The following is a 19,765-nucleotide window of genomic DNA, read 5'->3' on the forward strand; positions in this document are numbered from 1 at the left end:
ATGGGGAGTTATTGTCGGGTACAGAATTTCAGTTTTGCAAGATGAAGGGTTCTAGGGCTGCAAAGTGGTGATGGTGGCACAACAATGTGAATGTACACTTCACGGTACATTTAAAAATGGTTAGGAGGCTGGAGCTGTGGCTCAGCGGCAGAGCACTTGCCTAGCCCTGGGTTCGATCCTCAGCACTACATAAAAATAAGTAAATCAAATAAAGGTATTGTGTCCAACTACAACTAAAAAAAATAAGTATTAAAAAAAATGGTTAGGATAGAGCCAGGCTTGTAATCCTCCAGCTGGGGAGGCTGTGGCAGGAGCATTGCAAGTTCAAGTCCAGCCTCAGCAACTTACTGAGGCCCTATCTCAAAATTAAAAAAATAAAAGGACCAGGGATATAGCTTTGTGGTAAAGGACCCCTGGGTTCAATTCCCAGTTCCAAAACAACAAAAACAAAATGGTTATGATGGGAAAGGAAAAAAAAAAAAAAGCTGGATGTTAAGGATGTAGCTCAGTGGTAGAGCCCATGCTTAACATGTGCAATTACTTAACATGTGCAATCGCAATGCCCTGGGTTTGATCCCCAGAACCACAAAACAAACAAACAAACAAAACTCCAAAAATCAAAAAAACTCACTTTTTATAGTAATTAATTTTTATTGTATTTTACAAAAATATAGGTCTAACACTCAGGGAGAAACACCTGGGTTTTCAGCCCCAGATAGTTTCAGAACTGAGAAGGATTTGACCTTAGCTAAAAGACAAATACAACCTGAGAATGTAGTTCAGTGGGAAAACACTTGCCTAGCATGTATGAAGTTTGATCCACAAGCACTGAAAACAAACAAACAAAAAAGACTCAATAAAGACTCAATATTTCATATAAGGAAGGGAAGGCAGAGTTACAAATTGGTTGGAAGTCACCGTTGGATGGTGGAAACTTGTGTATTTTCTCTTTTGCTCCTTTCACTTTTCTCAGTGAGTTGGAGGCAAAATCATAAGTTAAATGAGGATGAGGGAGGAATTGTTGGAGATTTGAAGAGAGAGGGATATGAAATAGTTACCTAGGAAGGTGGTAACATACATAGATGTAGTAGTGTAGCCAAACACTAAGGGCCCATTTGAGAATATTGAAATCAAAGTTAGGGGTGTCAATCAACCAGTCAGTATGGCTTTGGGTTTTCCTCACCCTTTTGGTTTTGCTTCAGGTTCAGGATTGAAGTTTTGATAGTATAAAGGAAGGAGAGATAGATGGATTGGAGAAATGAAGGTAAATACTTGGGAATGATTTTCACCACAGGCAATAGAGCCTAAGCTACTAAGGAAGTGAGGATATGAGGGCAGTGAGAAGAATAGTGAAGAGGTAGTAGGATCAATGGATTTGGGGTCTTGGTAGAGTTGAACAGTTGAAATACTGGATGGAGTGAGGAAGGAAGCAAATTGTGATGGGAAAGTTAGAGATTACACGGGCTGGAGATATAGATCAGTGGTTGAGAGTTCACCTAGCATATGCGAGGCTGTGGGCTTGATTCTGAGCACCGACCGAAAAAAAAAAAGTATTATGATTAGAGAGGTTGCAATTATGTAATTATTGATAATAGAAGGTATGAGCATAAGAATGAGAAGATAAAGAAGGGTGATCTCTAGAGGAGAGGAAACCAGAGGGAAGAATCCTCTAAGAGAATGTTGAAATCACCAAGAATGATGACAACGGTAATTCAATGACAGTGAATCAAAAATTAAGATCTTGAGTGAGACCCTGTCTCTAAATAAAATATAAAATGGTGCCTCAGTGGTCAAGTGCTCCTGAGTTCAATTTCCCGGTACCAAAACAAAAACAAAAACGATGGTGAATGACACAGGGGTACATAGGTGACTGAAACAAACGCTCCAGTCTCCTGCCAAGACGTATGGCTCAAATCTCTTACTGTTTTCGAAGGGACTAGGTAGATTTGAGGGGGCGTTGCCCCTTTAAGGGCCTGCACGCCCAGAGCCCTGAGGTCCAGTTTGGGGCGGGTCCCCGCAGCCGAGTCTGCGCCGGGACGCCGGAGGCGGGGCCGGCTCCGGCCAGTCGGGCCGGCGGGGGCGGGGCCTCGCGGGGGTGGAGTCTGCGCTCGGCTTCGGGCTGCGGCTGCTGCTGCGGCTTGGTGCACTCCTATCTTCTGAGGGAAGGAGGCCGAGGCCTGGGCCGAGCCCGGAGCTGCAGCTCGCTGGAGCCTTCTGGAGCCTCCGCGCCGGCTCAGCCTGGGGGCCGGCTCGGGCCCGGTCCGCCGCCGCACCCAGGACCGAAGCTGCATGCCCGAGGACCAGGCCTGCACAGCCATGGTGAGAAAGCTAGGCCTGCCCTAGCCGGAGCCGCCCGCCAGCCTAGCCCCCGCGGGCCTGCCCCTCCCTAGCCTTGGTGTCCCTCGGACGCCCTTCCCTCACCTAACCCTTTGTGGCCTCACCCTCGGCGTCCAGCTCCTCCTTCCTGGTGCTCCCAGTCCACCTGCTGGGGCGAGCCCCTTCGGGTGACACCCCCTTAATCTCCCTTATTCCCGCTGATACCCTTTGTCACCCCCCCAGTGACAGCCTCTCTCGCGTTCTCTTCGCGTCTCCCTCCTCTCCTTTAACCTTCCTTTCTTTCTCCTCTACCATTTTGCCTTTTTGTCTCTACTGTGGTCTTTACCCCTTCCCCCTTCTTCCTCCCCATTTTTCTCTCCTGCACTTTGCTCTTCCTTCTCACCCCCTTCACCATTTTATCTCCACTACCCCCTCCTCCCCTTCGTCCTCTATCATCCACATTTCCTTCACATATCCTCGCCGGCTCGCACAGTTGTCCCCATTTCCTTCTACAGGCTTCAGGGGTCTAAGCAGGAACAAATTGAAGGCGATTGCTTCCCAGGAACTGTCGGGCGGGCAGATAGGGATTCGTTGGCTGGCTTTCTCTCTCTCTCTCTCTCTTCATCTCTTCATCTCTTCATCTCTTCCCTCCCTCTCTGGAGGGCAGAAAGAGGAGATTAGAGGTATGAAAGAGAGCTTGGGAGCTTTTTATTTTGTGTCATTGGAAAACCTGAGTGATGGTGTGCTATGGAGTGGTGGAGTGAGGGTCAGCATGCATATTGTGATCTTATGAGAGATATGGCCTTTTGACAGAAATAGCTAAAAATGTTTTGAAATTTGCTTTTCAGTGTCTTAAGTGGAGGTACAGTTTGTGAAATTTAAAAATATTTGTTTACAGACTTTACTGTTATTACTTAGAGTAAATGAATTTTGGGCTGGGGTTGTAGCTCAGTGCCTAAGCATAAGGTACTGGTTTGATCCTCAGCACCATACAAAAATAGAGATATTGTGTCCATTTAGAATTAAAAAAAGAAAAAAAAATTGTTCTTGTTTGGAAGCAGCTACCAAAGGCATTTGAAGACTGAAAATAAGTGTGGCAATCAGCTTGTGGCAGCCTGATTCCTTCTAAAGGGTTCATTTGTTTTGCCCTTTCTTGGGAGAGCCTTTTATTTACAAATTTTCTTTATGTTTCAAAACAGGTTGAGACTTCAGTTGGCTTTTCATTGAATTGATTACCTGTGGTTTTCTGTACATTTATTGAAAACATTACTACATCACTTTCAAGCTAAATTTTGATCTCTGTGAAGAATAAGACATTCTAGTCAAAACTCAGTCCTGGTAATCATGTTCTCCTTGGTTAGTCAGTTTCTATTTTCTCTTTATCTGAATTTTAGGAAATGGTTTATTATCAAGTCGTTTAACCTATAAACATTTCCAAACTCATTGACTGCATTTATAGGTTTTCATTCTCCTGTGTCTGTCTCCATCACACTGTCATTGTGTGCTAGCTTGTTTGTCCTTGTGGAATGTGAATTCTAGCAGCAACTGTGCCTTCCTGTTATTCCCTGTGCCAGGTCAAGTAGATGCTTGATTGATTCACTTTGTGGTCTCATTTTTCAACTTGACATGGATAGTCTTAAACTGAAAATTGAGGCAACTAGTGGACTCCACAGCAAGAGTGAGTTTTGAGAGGGCTGGGGATGTGGCTCAAGCGGTAGCACACTTGCCTGGCTTGCATGCGGCCCCGGGTTCGATCCTCAGCACCACATATAAACAAAGATGTTGTGTCCGCCGAAAACTAAAAAATAAATATTAAAATTCTCCCTCTCTCTCTCTCTAAAAAAAAAAAGTGAGTTTTGAGATTTTTTTTTTTTTTTTAATTTTAATTTTGAGCCATCCTACCCAAGACAGATTGCTAGATTTTTGAAAGTGTGGGCCTTCCCACTGAGAATGAATGTATAAGTACAGAGGGAGGAATTATGAACTCTTCTTTGGCTATTTAGGACCCCAAAGTGTCATTTGAGCTGGGCCTGAAAGATGAATAGGATTTATTTATTTGTAGATCATTTGGGAGGGGAAAGAAAGCTTCACTGTGAATATGAAGTAGAAAAGCTATAGAGTGTATTTCAGGAAGCAGAATTACCTTATATAGAATGAAAGATTGTAAGAGCGAAGATATGTATTAGGAAATGAGGCTAGAAAGATATTGTCTTAGTCTTTTCATGTTGCTTTAACAAAATACCATAAAATGGGTAGCTTGTAAACAACAGAAATTTATTTCTCAGTGTTCTGGGGGCTAGGAAGTCCAAGTTCAAGGCTCTGGCACATTTGGTTTCTGGTGAGGGCTGTCTTCCTGTTTATTTATTTAAAAAATTTTTAGGGGCTGGGATTGTGGCTCATCGGTAGAGTGCTCGTGTATCACGAGTGGGACCCGGGTTCAATTCTCAGCACCACATAAAAATAAAGGCATTGTGTTGTGTCCATCTACACCTAAAAAAAAAAAAATTATGAGCTGGCATTGTGGCTCAGTGGTAGAATACTCATCTCGCATGTGCGGGACCTTAGGTTCAATCCTCAGCACCACATAAAAATAAATAAGTGAAATAAAGGTATTGTGTCCAACTGCAACTAAAAAAATTATTAAAATATATATTTTTTTAATTTTGTAATTGTAGACAGACAGCATGCCTTTATTTTATTTGTTTATTTTTATGTGGTGCTGTGGATTGAACCCAATGCCTCACACATGAGAGGCAAGCGCTCTGCCATTGAGCTACAGCCCGAGCTCCTGTCTTCCTTGTTTAATAGATGGCATCTTCTACCAGTGTCCTTGCGTGGTAAAAGGAGCAGGACAGTTATAGGGCTTTTTCTTCTTCTTCTTCTTCTTCTTTTTTTTTTTTGTGGTGCTGGTGATTGAACCCAGGGCCTTGGGCATTTGAGGTAAGTACTCTACCAACTGAGCTTTATAAACAGCCTCTTTAGGGCTTCTTTTATAAGGGTACCAGTCACATTTGTGAGGGTTCTGCCTTGATGATTAATCATCTCCCAAAGGCCCTACTTCCAAAGCTATCACTTTGGGGGGTTAGGATTTCAATATATGAATTTAGGGAAGGCAGATATTCAGACCATAGCAGGTATATTAGGCATTATTGTGTTTCAGATTTTGCATCCAACTAATTCGATTTTTCCTTCCTTATTAAAAATGTTCACACAGTAAGAGTGTACTGGAGCGGTTAAGGGAAGGCAAAATATTAGTTTATTGTGATTTCAGAATTATTTGTGGAGGCTACTTTTTTGTTTTTCTTGTACAATATATTTATTAGGCACTCTTTTAATAAGAGTTGAGTAAATGATTATTACAAGCTTTGCATTTTGGCCGGGCACAGTGGGGGACTCCTGTAATCCCAGCAGCTGGAGAGGCTGAGACAGGAGGATCAAGTTCAAAGTCAGCCTCAGCAATTTAGCAAGGCACTAAGCAACTCAGTGAGACCCTGTCTCTAAATAATATACAAAATGGAGCTGGGGATGTGGCTCAGTGGTTGAGTGCCCATGAGTTCAATCCCCAGTATCGGGGAAAAAAAAAAAAAAGCTTTGCATTTTATATTTTTCAAATGTTTATTACATTGTGTTTTGAATAGTTGAAATATTCATCTATTAAAATATATATATTTTTAATTTTGTAGTTGTAGACGGACAGCATGCCTCTATATTATTTGTTTATTTTTATGTGGTGCTGCCTCACACATGAGAGGCAAGCAACTCAGTGAGAAATGTCTAAGACTGGGGTTCTTAAACTACCTTAAATCAGAAGGTAAAGCCCCAGCAAGGCTTGCTTCCTCCCGCCCACCTCCAGAATTTGATTCACTGGGTTTGGTTGGAGTAGAACCTGAGAGTTTGAATTTCTGACAAGAATCAGTGTAAAGTATGGTCTTTGAACCATGTTTTTAAGAACCACTGGTTTAGGATACTAGCTCTTGCTAAGAATATCCATTTTATTATTTTTGAAATTTTATTTTTATTTTTGCCATATTGGGGATTGATCTCAGGGCCTTGTATATGCTAGATAAGCACTGTCCCACTGAACTGTAGTCTTAGTAGATTAATTTTTAAATGTGAAGAGTACTTTTTTAAAATGATAAGAAAGAAATTTTGACATCATGGAATAGGATAGTCAAGGGTAGCTTCAGGCAGGCTCAATCTTTTTTTTTTAATATTTATTTTTAGTTGTAGATGGACACAATAAATTTATTTTATTTTATTTTTTATGTGGTGCTGAGGATCGAACCCAGGGCCTCGCACGTGCTAGGGGAGCGCTCTACTGCTGAGCCATAACCCCAGCCCCCAGGTAGGCTCAATCTTTAAAGTAGAGAACTGAGATATTAAATTATAAAAGTTGTGTTATGGAAAGAGTAGTTCAGATAAGAAAGAAGAACATGTGCAGATGACCTGTGGTAGTATTTTTTCTAGACTGTGTAACTGACGTGTCTTGGAATTCTCAAATCAAGTTGTTCAGGGAAACTATCTGGCCTGCCTACCCCTCAAAAAAAAAACAAACACAAAAACAAAACCCAGGTCACACTCTCTCTATTATGTAACTCTTCTTCATAGAATATATATCAGTTGTAATTTTATATTTCTTGCTATGATTATTTGACTAGAGTCTTTCTCCAAATCCAGAGAGTATAAAAATCTTTGATACAAAGATAATTTTTTTGACCAGCTGCTAAGGGCCAGGGGATGTTACAGCACTGTGGTTACAGTGGTTAAAAAAAGACTTGTGGGTGGGGGAGGGGATAGAAATAAACAAATCTATTAATATACAGAAAAAATAAACTAGGATAAGATATAAAGTCGGGTGTGTGTGTGTGTGTGGGGCAACTATTTTAGATAGAATGGTTAGGCAGCAACAATAGCAATATTTATTCAACATGATTGTACCGTGTACTGTTTTTTGTGCTTTATATGTTTTATTTGTTAATTCTCATGGTAACCTATTAAGTTAGGTACTTGATCAGTGAAGGTAAATACCATGTTTGTTTGGCCCATCATTGCATCTTCAATACCTATATAGTGCCTGGTGCTCATATAAGAGCTCACTAATTATTTGTTATTGTTATTTTTTGTTTTCTCTGTTTTTTTTTCCCCCCCACTTCTTTAAATTTTGAGACAGGGTCTCATTAAATTGCTCAGGCTGGCCTCAAACTTGCTGAGGATAGCCTTGAATTTGGGATCCTCCTGCCTCAGCCTGACTGGGATTACAGGCTAGAAGGGGACATTTGAACTGCCTGTGTGTGTGTGTGTGTGTGTGTGTGTGTGTGTTACTAGAGATTGAACCTTATGCATAGGAGGCAAGCACTCCACCAACTGAGCTATATTCCTAGCCTATGAACTGCTGGTTTTAATAGTAAATGAAAAGCTTTTTTTTGTATATATGTGTGTGTGTGTAAAGGACTATTATAAACAAGACGCTATTTTAGCTAGGTAAAAGTTTGGGAAAGAAAGCTATTACTGGGAAAGGGACAAGCTTGAGCATGGAAACTGAAACAGAAATAGAGTAAATTTATTTTGTTTTAATAGTCTATTTTAATAATTAATAGTTAATATAGTTATTAAAAATAATTATTTTAATAGTCTTTTAATAACTATTTTAATAGTCTATTAAAACAAATAAACTTTGTGAAATACCATATATTCCAGGCATGATGGATTCTAGGAAATATGTAACTCCAGCATTGAGGGTACAGTAGAGATTAGGTGAGCAGGTCAGATTGTGGAGGAACCTTGACTCATAAGCTACAGAGTTTGGGCCATATTGTAAAGATCCTAAGTACCTTAAAAGCTTTTTTTTTGTATATGTGTGGCTGTGTAAAGGACTATTATAAACAAGAAGATATTTGAGCTGGGCATGGTGGCACATGCCTGTAATCCCAGCAACTTGGTGAGGCTCTAAGCATCCTAACGGGACCCTGTCTCAAAATAAATAGTAAATAAAAATAATTTTTAAAAAAGGGGGGCGCTGGGGATGTGGCTCAGTGGTTAAGTGCCACTGGGTTCAGTCCCTGGTATCAAAAAAGGGAAAAAAAGAATTTTAAGGGCTGGGGATGTGGCTCAAGCGGTAGCACGCTCGCCTGGCATGCGTGCGGCCTGGGTTCGATCCTCAGCACCACATACAAACAAAAGATGTTGTGTCCACCGAAAACTAAAAAAATAAAAAATAAAATAAAAAAAAGAATTTTAAGAATGATTATTCATAAACATGGTGTGGAATGGGATAGTTATTGTACTACTTTAGATGAAAAATAAATGTGAGTTTTTATCCTCAACTTGTTATAGTAGTGGTGATTTAAATTAAACAACTGATAATTAATATATTATTAAAATAGTATTAAATGTTGAGTATTTAATAAAAATTTTAATAAATAATCATATTTAATATAAAAATATTAAAATAGGAAAGAATATAAAAAAATGAAGTCCAGGGCTGGGGTTGTGGCTCAGTGGTAGAGTGCTCGCCTAGCATGCATGAGGCACTGGGTTCGATCCCCAGCAACACATAAATATAAAATAAAGATATTGTGTCCACCTATAACTAAAAAATAAATATTAAAAAAAGAAAAGAAAAATAAAGTCCAAAGATTTGGCACATTACTTTTTGGCTAAGTGAATTTTCCATAGAGACATCACAGTGGAATTGTAGAAAAAGTGCAGAATCATTAATAATGTTGCAATTTTGCTCAGTGATCTTTAGTTTTCATAAATCTTCAGGTTTTCATGAAAATATTATAATAAGTTTACTACATGAAAGTCCTTTCCAAACAGTAGGTTTCCCAAAAGTTATGTATTAGGAAATCAGCAATTCCTAACTTTATTTATCAGTATTATTACTTTTTTTTTAGGGGTTACTGATATCATCTTTATTATCCTGTAATGATTGAGTATAGATTATATTAAAGATTAATCACCTTGTGAAAAATACACTGACATTCCCCCCCCCAATCTATGCATATAGAAAGCTGAAGGTCAAGCAAGGAGTAGTAATCTGTTTTAACAGTACTCTCTTATAATGATTGAATTCCAGGAGCACATCTTTGGCACCTTCTCAGTATGCAGTATTTGCCTAAGGCTTCAGAGTATGGAAGTTATTTAGAGACAGGGAATTTGTCCATGAAGAATATATATTCCTTGTTATAAGACAAGGCATACACAGAGAAACCAACAAGAAAAGAATTCCCATTCAACAATGACCTCTCCTGGGGGTTTGTATCAGGGCTTTCAATTACTTTTTTTTCTTATGGTAGTGACATTTTAAACTAAAAAGATGGAGGTTAGTATTAATATCAGTAAATGTATTCTTTAAACTGCCAAAAGAATATGCACATGGAGAATTCATAAATAAATAGAAATCCCTTCCAAGCTCATGCTTTTGAATGATAGATCTGAGACATGTCACTGTAGTGTGAGTCAGTCATTCAAAAGCACCAAAGGGGAAATATCCTACAATAAAAATCTGATTAAATTTTCTTCTTAAAAAGCATTTATACAATTATATATAGAGATTAAATATTAACACTGGTAGTATTCTATATCTCCCTTGACCCTACTTTCAGGTGTATGGTTTAATTTATTTGCAGACTCAATTTCTGAGTTAAATAATGATTCTACACAGGTAGTTGTTTTCCATAGATAATTCTTATACATGGAAGCAATTATATATGCAGACAGAATCACTTCCTTTTTCACTAAAACTTACAAACAAGACTCAACTACTTCTTTTCTTAGTTACTTTAGCCATTTTCAGAGTAGCTTGGGTTGAATTTTTCTAGAAAAAGTTATAGTTTTTTAAAATCAAATTCTACTCTGTTACTGTTTATCAAACCTTTTTTGGATTCTTGATTTTGAAATGTTAGTGTCTGTCAAATATTGTTACTTTTTATTCCTTTTTATTAAATTTGTTTATTCTAGAAATCATAATTATTCATTTCCAAGAGCATATTTTGTATAGTTTTTATATGATATGAGAAAGGAATTTTTACATATATAAGTAAGTATTTTTTAAAAATTTGTTATGGTGTGGGGATTTAACCCAGGTCCTTGGGTATGCAGAGTACATGCTCTACCACTGAGTTACAACCCCAGCCCTACTTTATTTTTAAATTGTACACATAGTTTATTTATTATATATTAAAACAAATTTCAGCTTTTTCTTGTTTAACAAATGACACATTATCATAAAATACAGCATTATTAGATTTTTAAATGAATATATATTTTAAATATGTTACTACAGTAGACAATAACTGATTATTTATTTATTTTGTGGTACTGAGGATTGAACTGAGGGCTTCACACATGCTAGGCAAGCATTCTCTACTGAGTTATATTTCTAGCCTATTAGAACTGACTTTTTAAAAATTTAAATTTGAGAGTTAAAGGTATACCTCCATGGTTGAGTATGTGTTTACAATGTGCAGCCCTGGATTCAATTCCTAGCCTGCCCATCCCCACAAAATAAACCTCAAAAACAAACAAACAAAAACATAAGTTTATAATTCTTGCATTTTTATAATTGTTCTGTTTTGTTTGTAAATGACCAAAAAAAAAAAAAAAAAAAAACAAACCAAGGAAAATTTGTCTCCCCAATAAAGCTTTTAAAGTATGAATATTTTACTTACCATGAATAAAAATTCAAATTGAACATAATTATTGGCATGCTTTTTACTTATAACAGAAAAAATACTGATATCTTGGTGTTTTACTTAAGAATCCTGATCAGGGATAATAAATATATATAAATAAATCCGATAAATATATTTATTTATTCTTTCATTTTCATGTACTTAGTTATTTTTATAGTGATAGAGATCAAATCCAGGACCTTGTGCATGCTAGTAAAAGCTCTATCAGTGAGCTACGCACACCCTAGCCTCCTCTTTTTTCTTCTTTTTTTATTGGTACTGGGGATTGAACTCAGGGACACTCAACCACTGAGTCACATTCCAAGCCCTTTTGTATTTTATTTAAAGACAGGGTCTCACTGAGTTGCCTAGGCTGCCCTTGAACCTGTGGTCTTCCTGCTTTAGCCACCTGAGTTGCTGAGATTATAGGCATGTTGCCACTGTGCCTGGCTCAAACTGTTTTTTAAAGAAGGAAATTTTAGATGATTATTTTATCAAATATTCAGAAATAGATTGAAATAAATTTCAATATTGAATCCAGTGATAAGCCTATAAAACATCTATGAATTGAGACATGCTGGTTAAAACATTGTTCTTTTCATAGGTTTTGAAGTTGCCTCTTAAAAGCACATTTAACTAGAGAGTGGCAGAAATAATAGTCATTATTTGCATAATTTAATGCTAATAATTAAAATTAAAAAACATTACAGGCAAAATTCTTGAATGTTAGACATTTAGAAGAGCTTGAATTCATGCAGTAGCTTTCATTTAGTGACCGTATAGCGTATCTAGGGATGTGCTAATTAATCTACAGAGTTCTCTGAGGTTGATGATATTTTTTTCATTGCACACATAAGAAATCAAGGCTTTGAAAAATCGAGTAACCTTCCTATAGTCACAGCTATTCAGTGTCAGAACTTGATTCAAACACTGATTTTTCTACTGAATGCAAAAAGGAATGTGGTGCATGCCTGTAATCCCAGTGCTTCCGGAGGCTGAACTAGGAGATCTCGAGTTCAAACCCAGCCTCAGCAATTTATTGAGGCCCTAAGCAACTCAGCAAGACCCTGTCTCTAATGAAATATAAAAAAGGGCTGGGGATGTGGCTTGGTGGTTAAATGCCCCTAGGTTCAATCTCTGGTACCAAAAAAAACCCTCTGATTTTTCTGACCCCTAGCCAGTGTTATTTCAAATACCATGGACTCCATGAGTTGTAGAAATCTAAACTGAAATGAGGCATTTAAAATATTTTTAGCATTGTTTTATTGTAAAGATAATTCATATTTATTGAAAGAAAATTGGTCAAAAGGGTATACAATTTTATGGTTCTTTTTCCATGCTGTCAATCGCTATTTTTTTTTAACATATATATATTTTTTAGTTGTAGATGGACACAATACCTTTATTTATTTTTATGTGGTGCTGAGGATCGAACCCAGTACCTCACACGTGCAAGGCATGGTTCTACTACTGAGCCACAACCCCAGCCCCCCTCAACTCGCTTTTATAAAGCACTTTTATCTATGTCTTTAGCATTTAAGTATTTCTTTGACAAATTGTATGCTGCTGCTCTACTACTACTGCTACTTTCACACTAATTGTGATGAAGACTATCATACTAGAAAATGAAATGAAATTTTCCTATAGTAACTAGGTGAAAATGGAAATATGAATGGAGACATTGCATTTTTCCTATGCAGAGTTTTATGTTCATCTCTGGTCTGAAGCAGAGGACTTCACAAAGAGATCTTTTTGACACTGAAAACTTGGGAGACAGGATTGCAGTTACTTTCAGAATATATTAATTGGGTGTGGGGAAGCAAAAAGTTGGTAGGAATAGTTTCTTCATCTTCTTTATCTATAAAAATGACTATGATTGGGGAAGGTGAGGGTAAAGAGTTAGATCATACTAGGGCTTTATTAGATGCTTATTTCTGAAAGCCTGACTTGGTTGAATCAGTGGTAGAAAATACTAGTTAAAAGAAAAAAAAAAAAAAAGCCAGGTGTAATAGTGCACATCTGTAATTCCATCTACTTGGGAGGTTGAGGCAGGAGGAAAGGGCTAGGAATATAGCTCAGTGGTAGAGCACCCTGGGGTTCAATCCCCTGTCCCCTGTATGAGGGTGGGGGAGGAGAGAGCTGGGGGTATAGCTCAGTGGCACACTTGCTGAGCATGCATGAGGCCCTGGGTTAGATCCACAGTACTGTAAAAACAAAAAACACATAAACTAAGAGATTTCTCATGGTGTACTGCAGTGAGGAGTCAGAGATGTCTAATATCTAGTTTTTAATTAGCACCTGTGAACTTAGATGACACATGACTACCTTTCGGTTCTATTTTTTAACTTCAGGGCTAGTCTTGGGACTTAATATTTCTCTTTGGGTTTATAGTCTCTTTTTGTCAGAGCAAATATGTACTTTAATTATATCTAATAGTAAATTTGTATTTGACTATTTACTCATTCATTCAGTAAACATTTAGTGCCACTGTTTAGTAGGCTGTATTTTAGGCTCTCAGACAATATCACTGAAAAAAATGTATTTTCTTCCCTCATGGAGATTATAGTTTATAATAATAGTTATATATTTATTTATTTTATTATTATTTTTAAAAATATTTATTTTTTAGTTGTAGTTGGACACAATACCTTTATTTTATTCATGTATTTTTATGTAGTGCTGAGGACCGAACCCAGGGTCTCGCAGGTGCAAGGAGGTTTGCGCTCTACCGCTGAGCTACAACCCCAGCCCTAGTTAACATTTATTGAGCATGTAATATATGCCAGTACTTTATAAATGTTTTGCACTTAGAATTTGTTTAATTCTGATAACAGTCTTATGATATATGAGGTGCAGGGAAATTAAGTACTTGGCCTAAATCTTTATTTATTGTTTTGTAAATGGTAGAGCTGGCATTTTAATGCAGGCAGTTGGAGTCTCAAGTCCACATTCTTCAACTCAGTGTTACACAATCCTTCAGAAACACATCAGTTAAAAACCTTCCTCTCATAAAATTATCATTTGTAATCCTTGTAGTTACCTGGTTTCCTGCCTAGTCTTTAGGAAAAAAATCATTCAGGATGCCAGGTGTGGTGGTACATACCTGTAATCCTGGTGACTCTGGAGGCTGAGGCAGAAAGATTGCAAATTCAAGGCTAGCCTGGGCAATTTAGTGAGACCCTGTCTCAAAATAAAAATAAAAATATGACGAGGGTGTAGCTGGATAGTAAAATGCCCCTGCGTTAAATCCCCAGTATGCATTATATACAGAATCACTAGGAGGAAAAAAGAAAAAATTACTCAAGAGGGACTGGGTGTATAGCTCAGTGGTAGAGCACTTGCTTAGCATACAGGAAGCCCTGGTTTCAGTCCCCAGCACCACATAAAACAAAGAAAAAAGGAATGCAAAAAAATAAAAAGCCATTGTATTCAATTGGAGGACTTGTCAGTCTTAGGAATGTTTCAGTAGAAGATGACAGCTAGAGCCTGATTCATATTAACTGAAACTGAGACCACTACATAAAACCAGGATCCTAAAAGACCCATACTTTTGGTGAAAAGGAAGACTAAAAAAGTATCTGCCTGATGGAGTGGGGAGACAAAGAAGTTTGTTTGCCATGAGATGGATTCTGGATGGGAAAAAAGTTTTTTGTGGGGGGTGGTACCAGGGATTGAACTCAGGGGCACTCAGCCACTGAATCATATCCCCAGCCCTATTTTGAATTTTATTAAAGAACAGGGTCTCAATGAGTTGCTTAACACCTCCCTGTCAGCATTGCATAGGCTGGCTTTGAACTCTCCAGCCTCCCGTCTCAGCCTTGGAGCCTCTAGGATTACAGGGGTGCACCACCACGCCCAGCTTTGGATGGGAAATTTTTAAAGATTTTACAACCATGAAACTGCTGTCTTACGTATCTGAGGTTTGAATTTATGTTACCTGTGCAAAGTAGTGACTACTAAGAGGAGAGGAAACACTGATAAACTGTTTTGTTAGGTATCGTGCTGGGGTTTTACATACTTCGTCTGAAATAGTTCTATGATAAAATGTTTTTGAGGGGCTGGGTATATAGCTCAGTTGGTAGAGTACTTGCCTCGCATTCTCAAATATAGGTGTTCAATCACCAGCACACACACAAAAAATGTTTTGGAAAAAAAAAATACTTCATTTGGACAGAGGTATCATGAGATTAATACTTAACATTATCCCCATTCTACAAAGGCCATAACTGAGGGTCAGAAAAGCTAGATAATTTGCCCAGTGTGACAGTACTATGATTCAAATCTGGTTCTAGTACTCTTCCTACTAACCATAATATGTCTAGAGAAGTCACTTTATTTTTGTGCTGCAGTTTCCTTATCTGTAAAATGATGTTTGTGTGTTTGGTACTGGGAAATAAACCAGGGCTTCACACATATTAGCCAAGCACTCTACCTCTGAGCTACATCCCCAGTCCTTTATTTTATTTGAGACAGGGCCTCACTAAGTTACCAAGACTGGCCTCAAACTTGGGATCCTCTTGCCTCGGCCTCCTGTGTAGCTGGGATTACAGGCATGTGTCACTGTACCTGGCTGTAAAATGAAATTTGTAATACTTTTCCTTTTACTTCATAAAGTTATTTTTAGTATCAAATGAACTAAAGAATCTGAATCACCAATATCATCTATACAGGGTATTTTTCCTTATAACTAACCAAAACATAGGTCTCATTATGCAAAGATTCGGAAGTCCAAAAGGTCTGTCTTTGAAGAATTAAGGAAAAAAGGTTTTGTTTTTTTAAAGAATTAAGGAAATTTTATAACCCTTCCTTCCTTCCTTCCTTCCTTCCTTCTAAATTGTTTTTTAAGAGAGAGAGAAAGAATTTTTTAATATTTATTTTTTAGTTTTTCGGCGGACACAACATCTTTGTTTGTATGTGATGCTGAGGATCGAACCTGGGCCGCATGCATGCCACGCGAGCGCACTACCGCTTGAGCCACATCCCCAGCCCATTCTTTCTAAATTTTTGAGATAGAGGCTTATTATGTTGCCCATACTGGTCCTGAACTCACTGTCCTCCTGCCTCCTGCCTTAGCCTCCCAAGTAACTGGGACCCCCACCCAGCCCAGCTTTATTACATTTTATATGTTTCCTCAAGTAGTATCAGGAAAAATGAGGATTTCTTTTGTTTTGTGATACTATACCCTCGGCCCTTTTTAATTTTAATTTTTAAAATTTTGAGCCAAGGTCTCATCAGATTATCAAGACTGGCCTTGAACTTGTGATCTTCCTACCTCAGCCTTTCGAGTCATTGAAATTACAGGCATGTACCACTAAACACAACTAAGAAATGAGTTTTGAGACAGATAATCCATTCAGTAATTGACTGATTCATTTAACAAATAATTTATTTGATGCATATTATGAGGCTTCAGTTTCCAAGTGTAAAGATAACAGATCTATGGGACTCTCTTTGATGTCATCAGACCAGTCTGTAAAAGTAAACAGTTTTATAGTATGTAGTTGAGTCCCAGCACCCGCCCCCCCATCTCTTCACTTGGTAGAAATGGATGGGCTATACTCACAACGTTGAAATTCTTGTTTCCATGGCTCTGGCAATATACTAACAGAATGAAGTTTTAAAAATACAGGCCTGAGCATATAGCTCAGTGGTAGAGCACTTGCCTCTTCTGTATAAAGCTCTGGGTTCCATCTCCAGCACTGCAAAACAAAACCAATCAATCCACCAAAAAATTACATAACTAAGTCTCAGGGGAGTGACTGAGAGTGTCTTTAGTTGAGTGTGTATAAATGACTAAATACTTCAAGGAAGGAGACTATAAGAAGGGAGAGAAAAGGGTGGGGGTCTGCAGGGGAAGTATAAAAGAAAGCCAAGAGCTGAGCACGGTGGCACACATCTATAATCCCAGCGACTTGGGAGGCAGAAGCAGGAAGATCACAAGTTCAAGACCAGTTCCAGCAATTTAGTGAGTCTCAAACTAAGAAATAAAAAAGTCTGGGGATGTGATTTAGGATTAAATCCTCAGTAACGCCCTCCCACTGCAAAAAAAAAAAAAAAAAAAAAAAAAAAAAAGACTTCTGACGTCTCTCTTTTAGTTTAGTAATTTTTTAATATTCCTTCAAAGCTCTTTTCTGTGATATTCAAAGTGAGAACAGAAACGAAATATATGTATATTCCTTGTTTTAATAGGAGACAATTTTTTATTTGCTTATAAGTATTTTAACTACTTACATTATGACCAACGTGGTCTAGTTTTAGAGCATTGTGGAACATTATCCTCTAACCAAAAGCTATTTTGAAATAACTCAAGTTCTTAATTTGGATTTTTTGAAATGCTGTGAAGAGAGTTCTCAGATGATACTTTTTCATTTCCTATCAATTTCCTCACACATCATCGCCACCTCCCCTAATCCTCTGTGTTTCTCCTAAAAACTCCCCTAATACTCCTTTTTTGTTGTGTCACAGTCTATGATTATCAGATTGTGAAGGCTCCTGGAGAGTGTAAAATTATATCAGGAAAAGGTATAAGAGCAGTAGTGAGAAGTTACCTTATGACCAGTTTAGGGAAAATAAAAGTGTAGGGTATGTATGTGTGTTATACATACACACACTTTCATTTAAAATTAAAACAATTTTATTGAATCTACTGAGAAAAATGTTCTGACTAATTTGAATATATATACTATTAGAAAATGTGGTCACCATTGACACTGGTTTTGGTTTCTAAAGTATTTTACATTTGAAAATTAGAAAAATGAGTAAGTGAATGCAAGCTTTTTTCATTTCCACAAATTTTATTTTTGTTCTTTTACCATTTTAATAATTTGATGTATTCAGAAGACAATTTGAAACACATATGTAAACCATGGAATATAAACAGTTGTATAAAAATTAAACCCAGCATCCAATTTAAGGAATTAAACATGTTAGTTGGGCATGGTGCTGCATGTCCCAGCAACTCAGGATGTTGAAGCAGGAGGATTGAAAGTTCAAAGCCAGTGTCAGCAACTTAGTGAGGGCAATTTAGTGAGACCCTGCCTCAAAAAAAGACGGGGAGGCTGGGGATGTGGTTCAGTGGTTCTGCTCTTGGGTTCAATCCCTGGTACCAAAAAAAAAAAAAAAGAAAGAAAAAGAACATGTCTAGTGCAGTGGTGCACACCTATAATCCCAGTGACTTGGGAGGCTGAAGCAGGAGGATCCCAAGTTTGAGGATAGTCTCAGTAACTTAGTGAGAGCCTGTCTTAAAATGAAAAATAAAAAGGGCTGGGAATGTAGCTCAGGAAAGTGCCCCTGAGTTTAATCCTCAGTTTACAAAGAAAAAAAAAAAAGAACATGACCACTACCATTTTTACTATGTGCCTCCTTCTTCTATGTCGCTTCTTTATACCCCACCCCAAGGTAACAACTTATTTTTAATCTTGCTTTAAAAAAAAAATATTTATTTTTTAATTGTAGTTGAACACAGTACCTTTATTTTATTTATTTTTATGAGGTACTGAGGATCGAACCCAGGGCCTTGCATGTACCAGGCAAGCACTCCATGCTGAGCTATAATCCCAGCCCAATCTTACTTTTCTTTATAGTTCTACTATATTATTTAATTTAGAGATTAGCTTTCTAATCTTACATTCTAAAGTAAGCTTTAGGCAGTATCATTTCCTATCCTGTACAGATGCATAATTGAATCCTACTGCATATAGTTTTTTATTACTGCATATAGTTTTTGTTTCATTTTGTAGTATTGAAGATTAAACCCAGGGCTCTCACCACTGAACTGAACTACATCTTAAGCCTCCCCCTATCCCCACCCCCGTTTTTTAAAAAAATTTTGAGACAGGGTTTTTCTAAGTTGCCCAGGTTGGCCTTGAACTTGTATTCTTCCTTCCTTAGCCTTCTGAGTCACTAGAATTACAGGTGTAGGCCATCACACTATTATTAAATCTATGTTCTGAAAAATTGTGCCAGTTTACACTTTGACCAGCAATATTTGAGAGCACTAATCTGGGTAAACTTTATTTGAATAGTTTCACAATAACCAGGGTTACATCATGTTCTAGAAAACACCATGTTAACCAAAAAATAAAATAAAATAAAAAAATGGACTGCATTGTTCTCTCATGCTGGAATCGTCGTTTCTGTTGCCATAGGATATCTTTTCAACTATTGCTCAGGGACCTTCTCACTCTTCATCTTATACTTAAGGTATTTATTTGTAGAGCTTAATTGCTTTTTTTATTCACCCCAGGAATTTATCTTTTCATAGGACTGAGCTGTACCATTTCTTTACTTACCAATTTTGTCATTGAGATCATGGAAGTACTAATTGTTATTTTTTATTTGAAACAGTTTTAGATTACGAAAAGTTGCAAAAGTAATGAAAATAATTCTCATCTAGCATCGACCCAGATTCACCAAATGCTAACATTTTACTACATATGCTGTAACATGGCCTATTTCTTTTTGCACACATGCATTTATTGTTTTCCCTGGGTAAGTACTATTTTAAATCTTAGATATAGTTTTTTTTTTTCTCAACTTCTTCTATCCTTTTCCTTCTTTAGTTGAGAGAACCTTATAGGTAAGAAAATGGATATTGCTATTTGGAATTAAAGACCTTGGATCAAGGCATAATTCTGTCACATTCCAGGTAGATAAGCTTGGGTACATTATTCGTTATCTTCACATACAAAATGATGTCTGATTCTTGTGCATTGGGGCACACCTGTGATCCCAGTGAATTGGGAGGCTGAGATTGAAAGCTTGAGGCCAGCTTC

The 19,765-nt window shown here is 37.5% G+C and overlaps 1 protein-coding gene across 1 annotated transcript in view; it reads left to right on the forward strand.

The window, feature by feature from the left end:
- The first annotated feature begins 2,114 nt into the window (after positions 1-2,114).
- Positions 2,115-19,765, forward strand: part of Zyg11b (zyg-11 family member B, cell cycle regulator) — a 77,298-nt gene continuing 59,647 nt past the window's right edge. Inside the window, exon 1 of the mRNA XM_027944949.2 lies at positions 2,115-2,319. Within this exon, the coding sequence (XP_027800750.2) occupies positions 2,290-2,319 (30 nt within the window). The 5' untranslated portion in view covers positions 2,115-2,289. The remainder of the gene's footprint in view (positions 2,320-19,765) is intronic.

The sequence above is a fragment of the Marmota flaviventris genome, chromosome 10 (assembly GCF_047511675.1).
Source record: "Marmota flaviventris isolate mMarFla1 chromosome 10, mMarFla1.hap1, whole genome shotgun sequence".
In the NCBI taxonomy this organism is placed as follows: Eukaryota; Metazoa; Chordata; class Mammalia; order Rodentia; family Sciuridae; genus Marmota; species Marmota flaviventris.